The sequence below is a fragment of the Rhipicephalus microplus genome, chromosome 8 (assembly GCF_043290135.1).
Source record: "Rhipicephalus microplus isolate Deutch F79 chromosome 8, USDA_Rmic, whole genome shotgun sequence".
NCBI lineage: Eukaryota > Metazoa > Arthropoda > Arachnida > Ixodida > Ixodidae > Rhipicephalus > Rhipicephalus microplus.
The window spans coordinates 121,540,541-121,553,223 of NC_134707.1; the positions used below are offsets into that span (position 1 = coordinate 121,540,541).

General features: G+C 45.1%; 1 protein-coding gene across 7 annotated transcripts in view; it reads left to right on the top strand.

Moving 5' to 3' along the window:
* The window catches only part of LOC119164575 (uncharacterized), a 48,231-nt gene that overhangs the window by 11,582 nt on the left and 23,966 nt on the right, over window positions 1-12,683 (top strand). For 4 of the 7 annotated variants that reach the window (XR_012885790.1, XM_075872531.1, XM_075872530.1 and 1 more), the window contains exons 2-4: window positions 1,948-2,026; window positions 7,281-7,316; window positions 9,392-9,427. Coding sequence is in view for 6 of the 7 variants with exons in the window: in XM_075872531.1 (XP_075728646.1) it covers window positions 1,948-2,026; window positions 7,281-7,316; window positions 9,392-9,427 (151 nt within the window). In the remaining variant the exon portion in view is untranslated. The remainder of the gene's footprint in view (window positions 1-1,947; window positions 2,027-7,280; window positions 7,317-9,391; window positions 9,428-12,683) is intronic. The other 3 variants (XM_075872534.1, XM_075872533.1, XM_075872529.1) reach the window with 1 other exon arrangement.

Genomic DNA, 12,683 nt, shown 5'->3' on the forward strand with positions numbered 1-12,683 from the left:
CACATGGGTATGAAGGTCGAAGTGTTCTTTTTTTTTTTTCATGTTTTTTCTATTGTAAAATTCAGTTGCGAGTCAACTGCAGTGTATCACTCTTTTTCTGTTATGTCCCCGTAGTCGTGCACTTTGTTAAAATATATTCAAACTGCCATGTGGTATGTTGCTAGGTTCAGACAAAAGATGGTGGCATAAGACTTGGCGGATAATCTAAGCTAATCCGGAAGTCTGAACAGGTTGCATTGGTTTCACGGTGGCGGGTGGCGTGTGCAATAATCTTCCCTCTCACCAAACCTTGGGAGGGAAGTAGAGCCGTGACAGACGTACGGATGATGATCCATTGATGAGTTACGCGAGAATCTGGGGCAAAGGGCCTCTGAGCACTGCATCTCTTTCCTATCTGACGACAGTGTGTTATTTGTCAGGTGTTTGATAGCCCTGACATCGGTCAGAATGAGTGCAAATAGGAGTTGCTACAAGTTGAAGTTTAAGCGAGCTGTGGTCGTGTTCGTCGAGGACAATAGAAATCATAGTAGTGCTGCTGGATTCAGCGTGGACTGACAGGAAAGTGGACAGGTGTTAGGTGGAGGAGGCAGCGGAACCACGTTCTCAAAGGTGCCGTGACACCAAGAAATTCACGAGACCGCGCAAGGGCCGACACTCCGAACTCTAAGAGGAAGTCTGCTAGTTTGCTCGTAGCGAAAGAAACGGGGGCTTCGCTGTTACTATCGATGCCATCCAGAATAAGCTGATGGAGATCGCGAGGAGTATGGTTGTCGGAGCAGTGTTCCATGCGAGCTGTGGCTGGGAGGACCGCATAATGCGGAGGAATGGATTTCTTTTGAGACGCCGGACCACTGACCTGCTACACGAGGGGAGTCTTGACTGTCTGAACCTGATACAGTGAAAGCTGGTATGAGATCACACCGCGGTTAGCTGTGCGCTCTGTTGTTGTCTGCCTTCGCCAATGTTCGCAATCACTATCGCACAAAATAAGAAAAATTGAATCATCAAGGACACGATGGGATTCCGACCCCTGTCCCCTGCGTGCCAGCTCAACATTTTACCATTGAGCCATGCTGGTGCGTGGAACCCCTTTGCAAACTTGCCTTAGACAGGCTTGATTTCGGGAAAGGAATCGCACTAATATGAGTAATAAAGCATTTTGGAACCGCAAAGGAATAACCAGGTGTCATATAATGCGCGTTGTGCAACGAGTAGGTCGTAGAACGCTCCAACTCTAGAAAAGCTTGATCTTGTTCACCTCTAACTGTGGTGCATACACACTGGGGGGGGGGGGGGGGGAATTACAATATTTTCGAAGATTGACGAAGGACGATATAATGAATGCCAGCCTGCTGCACAAGAATTGTGAATATTTATGGTGTAGTGGGTACCGAGCAAGTGTGCTTGCAGCAGATACCCAAAGAGTCTTAAAAACTGGCTCTGAAAGGCCACTCTTCTATCTTTCGCTGTGACATTGCTGTGCATTCTGCACAGGCCTGGCATTTTGTTTTTTTTATTGTTTTTGAATTAGAATGTGATTCCACACGTCAACCTTTTTGATATGTTGTCACAAAAGGGGGTTGGCTGTATGGTCATTGTTCGAATCTAAGCACCCTTCCTCCCACTGTTAATATTGCGATCTTGGGGAAAAAAATGGGTGCTTAGACTTGAGTAAATGCAGTATCAGGCCAAAAAATATACTATGCGAAATCATATCAACAAGATTCCACTGTACTGTGTTTTCAAAACCTTCTGGTAGGATTGGGATAAAAATGATGCACCAGGGACTCGTTGTCCTCCCATGAAGCCAAACTGGCCAATCTCTGTGGTACATTTAGACTATTCAGTAGCTGCAAAACTGCCTTGTTTTTAAACTTCAGAAATTTTCATTGCAAAGCTGGCTGGGAAATGTGCACTGAAAAAGGTCGACACTTTCCTTGTTTGCAGTAGCGACTATGAAGACTCCTGGAACCAAGTGCACAGCCCTACCTTGCAGAACTGCCTACAGCAGACTGTGAAAGCCAAGGTGGGGCTCAGTCATTCTTGCATGCATGTGCTACTGATGGGAAAAAAAATTTCTCCAGAAAGTGTGGGAAACTTGCTGTGTGCGTGCCTGACAAAAAAAGCACATTTTGTGTTGTCTCATTTACAATGCTCTCTCCTAACTGTTTCTTTTTTTATATTGTAACTTCATCAGCTTAGCAGACACTGTTCACTATCATGATCGCTTGCTCCTACTGAACTGTCACTCACTCGAGGACATGAAACCATCCATTGTTTTTGTCTGGTGTTCCACTAAAGTATTCATTTTTTGTACTGATAGATGGCCTGGCAGTGGGCAAACCTTGAGGTCCACTCGACTCCATGCTGGGAATAGGACCTCCATCCAAGTAATTAGAAGCGCAACACTTCAGTTACTGCAGGCAACCACAACGGTCATGCATTCTTACCTAGGCAACAAATGTGCTAGTGTGAAATGGCAAGTCACCTTGATAAAAATACCAAACTGCCATGTCAGAAATGTTTGATAGCCCACAAGCCCCTGAATGGGAAAGCATCGATCATCGAAAAATTTCACATACAAATACACATGCGACGAGTGCCTTCGAGGACTGCACTTCTGTACAATCACTGGCACTGGGCTTTTCCCGCATGATTCCACAACGAAATCTGAGTAACAAAAAGTTCTTAAAAAATTTTATGGTCTATGAAAGTATGTTGAAGAGCAAGATTAAGTGGAAGCTATAATGTATCAGTTGCAGTTTTTATATATGTCAAGAATGAAATAAGATTGTTTATTTATTAGATTGCCATCGGTCACACCATGCTGAATGTGCCGCTTCTCGTCTGATGTGTTAGATTGTTTAGATGTGTGCATGCATACGTAATGAAAAGTGTATCCATGCATATTCACGTGTGCACACCAAATTACATTTTAAATATCAGGGCATATCCCCGAAGTGGATGATGATGAGTGGGTGAAGCAGTGGGATTGTGGTGTTGACACAGGGGACCCTGGACAGGGTCATCTGGATCACTCATGCGAGTAAATAAGTCACAAAGCGTTGTACAGTTTAGATTGTTTATTGATCATAAATGGTATGTTGTGTTAAGTTGTGAATATTGTTTTGCCTTCATTATTATTGCTTTGTAATATTGGATCTAGCCTCCAGTTGGCAAAGACGAGTCCCAGTGTTTGTTGGCTGTTACCAGTCATACCAAATACACATTCATATAGAGAAATCATATACTGCACAAGCCAGTTGTCCGTCATCATCATCGTGATCAGCGTCGTCATCGTCATGGCATATAGTGGGTACCTTTCATGTACTGTGTCGCGATGGCAGAAAGAGAATAAGTGGTCTGGAACATGCTTGTTCATCATCATCATTGACAGCATCATCAGTGGTTGGCTACGGCCCGCCGAGAGACTGGCCCTTAGCAAGAGGAGCTTCGCCCCTGAAACATTTCTGGGTACAGAAATTTTACTGTGATGGGACCGAGGAGCACGGACAGGCTGACAACCTGGCGGCGGAGAACTCTTGTGAGGCTTCTTTCTCACCAAACCCTAATCACACCTGGTGCGCTCTTTATATTCCCTGGTCCGTGCACGCGCTTCTCGTCAAATGCGGACTGCGTGTCGCAGCGATGCCAACGTGCATTCTCTGCAGCGCACATGGACACCTCCTGTGTTCCTGCGAAACGCAAACCGCGATAGGACGGTACTGGTATGAGTATCCCTTGCAGGCCGTGTACTTTACTTTCATTGCCGGTTGTAACAACTCCCATTACTCTACTTTTTTTCTCCCTCATGTGATTGGTGTGGGTGTTCTGTAATAAAATAAAGGAAACGACAATCTGAATTTTGGTAAAAAATACAATGATTAAAAATAGGTGTGCACTTGCATTGAGAATTTCCTGCGCAAACTTATTGTCTCTTTGTCGGATAGCGTCTATATTTGTTTTCTCTTACTTTCTCTACACTTGAATGCAGATTGAATGTTTTTCCAACGCGGAATTCTTCACTTAGTAGTTCGTCTGTGCTGAAATTGCCTAAATGTGAGAAAAAATGTTTGGAAAGCTCCCAATGTCACACTGATATAGTGATGTGATGTTCCTAAAGCAAAATCCGCTCCATAAGCAGTTTATTTTTAGCAGCGAAGCTTCTTAGGCCCTCTTGGTGTCCGACTTTTGTCGTTAAGGCTCGCCATCATCTTTAGTCGAAGCGCAGGTGCGAAACATCTGTGCGCAGTACCATCTACAGAGCATTCATTGCGCACATATGGTTTAAAAGTAGAACGTACAAGGGTGCAGCACTAAGGTGGCTAGCATAACGGTACGTGCTTGCAAGCTGCTCTTGAAAACAAGCGCATCGCTCAAAGTCGTGCACCAAACTGTACGTAAAGGGCGCCGACAGAAATCTCTGATAAATGCGCACGTTCTCCGCACTTTCAACACCGCCATAGACGAGAGCTCACGCAAGGTGCTGCTCGCAACAGCAAAGCTGAAACGTCACGAATACAACCCCGACTTACAAGCTCGAGAAGCGGCAGCACATCGACAAAGCCGTGAACCTAGTTTAAATTGTGGGAAGCCGCCTCTCAACAGCAGTGCTGGCGAGAACTGGATGCAAAGGCTCGAGCAGCCGCGGCTCGACTACGGCGTCAACAAGATCCTCGGGTAAAGGCGAGGAGAGCTGCTGCACAACATTTACGCCGCCAGGATCCGGAGGTCAGGGCGCTGAAAGTGGCAGCAAGACTGCAACTCCGCCACTCCGACCCCAACCTGCGAGCTAGAAAAGTGGCAGCAAGGCAGGAACACTACGACTCTGAAGGCACGGGAGACGGCTGCGCAACGGGAACGTCGACAGCAGGCCGACGTTGAGGCGAAAGCGCGTGAAGCAGCCGTGAGACATCAGCGTCAGCGGGCTGACGCAGACACGAAAGCGCGGGAAGCAGTTGTGAGATCGTCAGTGGGCTGACACCAAGACGAAACGGCGGGAAGCCGCTGCCAAGCGTCGCCATCAGCTCATTCCGGCAACGAGTGGTGCTGATGCATGGTTCAAGGGTGACTTCCCAGAAAGATTCTTTGGCTACAGCTGCAAGATGAAAGGTTCAAGGGGAATGGATGCACCTTTTATTTTCGTAAACATTCTTTATATCGTTCATCATTTTCGTCAGTGGAGCTTGGCTCCATACAGGCCGTTTCAAATGTTTCACCAACAAGCCCACATCGCCACTCTTGTCGTGGCTAGGAATTTTGGGGGGGGGGGGGGGGGGGAAGGGGCACCTGTTGAAGGCTTTGAAAGACACTTATTATTTATTCATTTTATCGGTAAAACACACACCTAAATCCATATTTAAGGAGGACCCGAGCACTTGGCTCCCCTTCCCCGATAGCTACTGGCCTGGCTCCATCATCACGATCGACTTTGTGTATCTCCAGCCATTTTTTAGAAGCGAAGCTGTTCGCCACGGTGGATCAGTGGCTATAGTGCTCAGCTGCTGACCCAAAAGTTTCGGATTCCATCCTGGCCTCAGCAGTCGCATTCTGGCAGAGGCGAAGTGGCACTGGCTGCTGCACTGTGCAATGTCGGTGAACGTTGAACACCAGATGGTAGAAATTTTTGGAGCCTTCCACTACGGCGTCTCTCATAATCATATGGTTTTAGGATGTTAAGCCGAAGCTCCTTGGGCCTGCACCTTCCTGTTGCCGCTGTCAAAGCTCCCTGCTCACACGGCTCTCCCATCTTCCTCCCTCTTTCTTCGTCGCTGCCCTCCCCTCGGCTGGCTCCCGCTGCGCCCCGCAGACTCACCTGCTCAGTCATTTCGGCCACCGAGCACACCAGACACAGGCCCTCTCCCCCGCTACCACCTTCGGGAAACCATTGCTCTCTAAACAGGACGTGACGGCCAATACAAGAAGTAGCGGTCCCGTAGTTCTACCTTGCATCATGCCTCATGCAATCACACGAAGCATGGAGAAAGCCAGCACGGAGAAGCGCGCAAGCACGCATTGCAAGTAGTTATTCCTTGCTTGTCTCAGCTGCCTGCGGCATGTGCGTCTCCTCCGCGAATAGCTTTGGCAACACACCATTGAGAGCAATGATGAGCTGCCATATGTAATCCCACCGGGCACAGCAAGTAAAGCAGAGTGGAACAGCAGCGCTGAAAGTTCACGTACTAGCCACGAATGCCGGCTTGCGAGTGTAGTTGCAAAACTGAACGTTGCCCCATCCTACTGCCTTCATGAAAAGCAGCTGCGAGATTGAGTGCATAGTCGTCTGTGTCCAATTTTTAAAGAGCCTTGCACATTGGTTATGTTCACACTCGGAACTGCCAGTTTAATTTCTGCACTTGTTAGTAAGACGTCAATCGTAGCCTATGTTGCTTTGGGGTGCTAGAGCCCATAGACCAACCAACTAGTTGCTATACCATCTGCTATATAATTCAAAATATAGTTTCTCAAGAGCATGCTATCCATGCTAAGTAGAGATGCATTGCTGCGTAGTGTCCCTTTAGTTGCCCCCCCCCCCCCCTTTCCTGTTTAGCACGACAACGTAAAAGAGTTCGTTTTGTCGAAATTACAGCATCGTTGGTTGTGAGTGAAAACTCATTATCTTGTGCATGACCAAAAACTCGAGAACGATGCAAATAAAGTAAATGATAAAAAAAATCCTGGGTCAGAATGGGGACCAAATCAGGGTCATTTTGGTCCGAGTGGTGATCCAACACGAGTCGTTCGCGTGCCAAGTGGATGTTCTACCACACACCCATGTCTGTTTGTGATTACAGTGAATATAACTTCCTCTGCTTGGAAATTCAGTGAAAGCAACTTTTATGCTTTACAGACACACGTGTCCTGTGTACATACTTCCCAATGCAACCTGAAATATTGCAGTAATAATGCATGATACAAGCACTCATTGCCAATGGGCGTTGGAAAGTGTGATTATCATAATAGCTTCGTAGTTTAAAGCCGGTCACTCAGTACAAAAGGCATACACACTACTGCGCCTATTCCTTTAAAAGCCACGTAGTGTGTGCATAGAAAGTTGGAAAAGGCTTCATGCAGTAAGTGTTTCAAGTACGCACTAGGAACAGGATATCGCTATCACGTTCAACTCCTAAAGGCAAAGCTAGAGGTGTCCCCTAGTTTGTTTGTTTTTCAGATACGAAGAAACGGAATAATTGAAAGAGTACATTTTTTAAAATGTCACAATTTGCATACTTTAAACAGACCACTCATCCCTTATCTTTTAAAAAAAATTTTTGTTACAGGTGGACTGCTGCTTGCAGACGGATGAAACTGGAAAGGTGACTTTTTGCACATTTTTCTTTTATTTTCTTAAAGGAAAGATCTCGCCCCACCATGGTAGTCTAGTTGCTAAGGTACTCGGCTGCTGACCCACAGGTCACTGGTTCGAATCCCGGCTGTGGCGGCTGCGTTTCCGATGGAGGTGGAAGTGTTGTAGGCACGTGTGCTGAGATTTGAATGCACGTTAAATAACCCCAGAAGGTCGAAATTTCTGGAGCCCTCTACTACGGCGTCTCTCATAATCATGTGATGGTTTTGGGACGTTAAACCTTTGATATCAATCAAAGGAAAGATTCTCGGCGAGTACCACAGTGGTATTTATGCCACAGCATGCTTGATAGAGAATGTAAATGGAACATTGTGCGAGTTACAACTTATATTTTGCTTTGAAATATAGTTTATGAGCTACCTTGTACAAATACTGTCACGTTATACCATAACAGGTGCTTGTAACAGTACAGTAGGAAGTCGGGCTGGTCTAATCACTCAAAATACGACCTCCTTGCATTCTTTGCGAGCTCAGCCTTATTATCAGCAGGGGCATATACAAGCTTGCCAGTAACTATAGCAAAAATACTACCCCATCTTATACTAGTGGCAATGTAACCTAATTAAAGGGCCAGTCAACAGGCTCAGTCTTTCTTTTACACCTCCTAAAGAAGCTCAGCAAATAGTAGAGTAGGCTGCGGCAGTCACGTTTTCCAAATACATTACTACAGCACTGCGCGCCACGTGAGGCCTCCATTTCGAAAAACTATTCCTGCACTCCTTTCCTATGCCTGACCAGTCCTCCTTTCATGTGCGGTGAGGTAAAGTCACTGATTGGCGATTTGACATAACTTGGAGCTCGTCGATTGGTCTTAACGAGGTCTCAACAAACGGTAGTGAAGTCAATGTCCATTCCTGTTCTTACCCATCTCTATGAAACTGTTCCTTGTTTCTTAGCACTGAGTTGGTGCAGCTCAGTTGATGCACAGTAAAACCGGGCATCGCAGCAAGCGGAAGTGCGTTATAATTGATCGAGCTCGCCGTTGATGTCAATTGCGGACGTGTCACGCTTCCGAACTGGGCAAAAATCATCACGACGGGCTATGTCTTCCCCTCCCCGGGAGGGAGATGGGTCGCGAGGCCACATGAAGACTTGAAACCAGCTAAAATCAATGTCCTAACCCCTGTTACTTTCTTAATATAGCAGATAATCACAAAATTTTTGCGAAAGCATGTTCACAAAGCGAAAGCGCACATATTTTTTTTTGTAACACTTTTTGGAACTCGGGGCTGTTTACTGACCCTTTGAAAGAAGAACTTACATATTCATTTTTCAAAGCAGTGTTTATTTCTAGTGTTGCGTTCCCATGTCTCTTCACACTGGTTCCACTTTCAAGGGGAGCGATGAGCTTTGCACAACTGTGGTAATGCCTTGGGGCTGCAGTGCTGCCCGCCTGAGAGCAGTCACTAAATGCTGCCAGTCACGACAGCGCCGAATCGTAGTTCAGCTTGAAATGCACTTGTAGCTCGATTAAGGTTGGCAGAAAAGCAAAGATTTTATCATTCTCCCCAAAGGTTATAGCAGCCTAATTATGCAATTTCTCGGTTGTTTCTCCCTCGCTTGCTTGTCAGATCAATGCTAATTTTTTTAGAAGAAAACATGTTCTTGCTGGAAAGTCAGGCATAAGAAGGGCACTCAAACCTCGGCATAATGAACCCCGATACAACGAAATATCTGTTATAGCGAAGTAAATGAAAAACAGTCTTGCAATGAATAGTGCTATGAATAGTGCTATGAATAAACCTTTATAATAAGTTTTCGGATTTAACAAACTTATTTTCAAGCAAGATGCAACTTTGTTTTAACGAGGTTTGAGTGTATATCAACTATTTAGAGCACTGTCCAAGGTGAACAGCTCACAGTTGTTCCTTCTATTCTTCTCATTGTCACCTTGATTATAAACAGTGCCTTTTTTCAGGAGTTCTTTAACTGACTTCTACATAGCATTACTTGGTTGTTACTCCTTGATTATTTGAAGCACTTAATATTCAAAATCTTGTTAGTAACAACGGTGCTTTTTTACAGGTACATTGCCTTGTGCAGACCGAGGACACTGCAAAGGTAGTGTAACATTTTCTTTTTTTTGTGATACCTCAAAGTTCCCAGGACGGGACTTTGCATGTGTGTTGGGAACATAAACGAAAAAATGGGGGGGGGGGGGCAAGTTAATTGATTGATATGTGGGGTTTAACGTCCCAAAACCACCATATGATTATGAGAGACGCCGTAGTGGAGGGCTCCGGAAATTTCGACCACCTGGGGTTCTTTAACGTGCACCCAAATCTGAGCACACGGGCCTACAACGGGGGGCAAGTTAGGCTAAGTGGCACGACTTGTCTAAATAATCTACATGCATTGATGTTGTCGAGGCTCTTAATATGTTCTTCAAACACAAGATGTTAGCAGTGAAGGCAACATAAGTAGGAGGGCATTTCATGCTTGGGCTGCATGTTCAAAGAAGGACTGTTGATATCTCGTGAAATGTGCACATGACAGGTTCACAGATTTTCTATTCACATGATGGGAGGAATTATGCACTGGAATGGTATGATTACCTGTGGCAAAGAATCGAAGAACCTGAAAAATAAAAGCAGTTCATTGTTTTTGTGGCAGGATGTGAGTGAGAAAAGACACAACCATCATTTTAAAACTTCGACGCTTGTGTTGGGGGAATTATGAGAAAGTATGTACCAAGCTGCCTGGATATGAACTGATTCTGTAAAGCCAGTGCCACTTCTATTTCTTTTGATGCCAGCTAGATGCGTCTAATCCAGACGTTCACCAACCTCTCCTCTAGCCCTTTCCTACTCTCGCCCATTGCCTATCCTTCGTGTTTGCTTTGCGTTCATTGGGAACAGAATCGTTTAGGTGGTGCTTCACAACGAAAACCAGACAAAGCAATTTTTTTTCCTCAGTTGTGTACAGATCCGTGGGGCAGCATCTTGCATCCCTCATGTTTACCATGTTGGTTGTCATGTTGGCACTGTGGGGAACACATTGTTCTGTGATAGCTCATCTCTGTGCGTAGTACTGTGCGGGCAATCAGTGGGGACCTGTTACTGCTACGCTGCTGCATGCGCTGTTTTTGAGGGGTGCCATTTGAGCGCTGTGGGGTGGTTGTGGTGTTGCTTCAAGCCAGAAAGAAGGAGAATGAAGGAACGTGTCTGTCAGACGCATGATATCGGAGAAGGAAAGTGTGTTTGTCCTCTAATCATGAGAAAGAGCTCAGGCACACATGTGATGCAAGCAGCCCTACCTTCTTATGTGGCGTTGCCTGTCGACTACTTCCTGAACTAAAGCGGATGAGCTCCCGTTGAGGAGCGAGCCTTTTCACTGGCAGTGAAAAAGATAGAGGAGGCACCAGTAAAGTTTATAATTCACTCAAACATTATTATATAGCATGGAGAGCAATGTCGACTTAAAATGAGGTTCTCAATTTTCACAGCACAATATTCTGGCATTATCGACAAGTTCTTTCACTAAAGGGCGCTTTTTTATGTGCAGTGGAAAGCATTTGAGGATGGCCCCAAACGCGCTTCATTCCGTGACTACACTGCGGTAACCTTTAAATGCCGATTTCTCGAAACACTACTTCTGGTCAAAAAAGAAACATTTTCTCTGTAATCATTGAAGCCATCAAGTGCAAACTTGTGTGACTTACTTTTGGATAACATGCACCCTTACTGAGTTTAGCAAAAGAATGACGTCACCAGAGCTGCATTTTTATGAAAGTTTTTCTTCAAGAAAAGATCGCTAAATTCTAATCATCAACTATCTGAATTTCTAATTGTAGAATGGTCATGCATATATTTAGTATTCTGATTCAGAAGGATACCTAAGGAAAATGTAATAACCAGAAGAGATTTGACCATTTTACATGCGAAACCTTTCTTACAAATGTTCCTTTAAAAAAAAAGTCAAAAGAGTAAAATTATTTAAATTGGATTATTTTTAGAATGACTTTGCATATTCTTGCTCAATTCACAAAAGTTCTAGTGAAATCTCTACTCAACGAACCTGCAAAATTTTGTGGGGTTCCTTTCAATATAACAAAGCGATGGGCAGTAGCAGTTGCACATTTTTCTTTGGTACTCATCCCCCTCAAGTCAACTGAAATGCAGGTCAGCTACCATAAGTCGTACATCAGCAAAGTAACACCAAAAAACACATGAGCACCTTTAGAAACTGAAATTGACGTGCCTCCTGGACTCGAGTGCATGTTGCTCATTCATCATCGTGGAGCCATTCCTTTTCATCAATTTCGGTGCCTTGGCCCCAAAGTGAACCCTCAGCAATCTCGTTCCCAAAATCGAAGACGTGGGCTTTTTGTGTGACCATTTGGTGGGTTGCCAGCAGAGATCGATCGCATTGTTCATTCACGTGTGCTGCAAGCTCCAGAAAACATGCCAGATCTTGGGGCTGCTCGTGAAGATTTGGATATCCTACGCCCACCGCTTGTTCACTGCCCACTGTATACATGCTTGCGTCTCGCCACTAAATTGCTCGTTCTTTTCAGTATTGGCTGCCCTCTTGAATGCTGCTGTGAATGAGCACCGAAAGTTTTTGGTTTTGAGTTCTCGTGACAATCAAGTGCAGTGATCAAACGCAGCAGTAGAATGTGGCCTGGCAGGTTGACTGTACGGGTGATGCTACGGTAAAATGCGGAGCAAGTGGCCCCCGCCCCATGTTGAAGGATAATCTGACCTGATTTTGGAGAGGTGTGTTTGCCTGGTCCCAGACTCGTCATTGGCATTTTTTTTCAGACCTTGCAAAAAGAAAAGGGGTGCTTGCGCAGCATTATGTGGCAAGCAAATCTGCGCTGTCATTGCTCACTTGTGCACAGTACACAGCAAAACTTGGGACCTTGATAGCTCCAGCGAGTGCCGACACCCTACACTCTTGCTGTGGACTTGATGACAGTCAAAGATGAGAAAGAAGGAGGCATGACTAAGTTGGCAGAGACTCCTTGGTGCAGAAAAAAATAAACATCGAAAAAGTCTGAGATCTTCCATCTACTACTGGTGCCCCTCGACATAAAAACACCGCCAAACCACTGTTTCCTGTCAGCAGTGCCGCTGTTGATTAGGACAGCGGTTCTTCTATTAAAAATTGACGCTTCAAAAAATGCCACACACGGCTTTTATGGGAGCATCAGTTCATTATCGGAGAGTTGCCCTTCCAATCAACCGGGACACTCCTGCTGGTGCATAGTGATTTGATCAAAGTTACAAATTAAAAAAAAAAGTTTTTGTCTTCGAAACTAGTGCGCTGAATGTCATATGTTATACGTATAACTGTAAAACAAATGTCACATTGT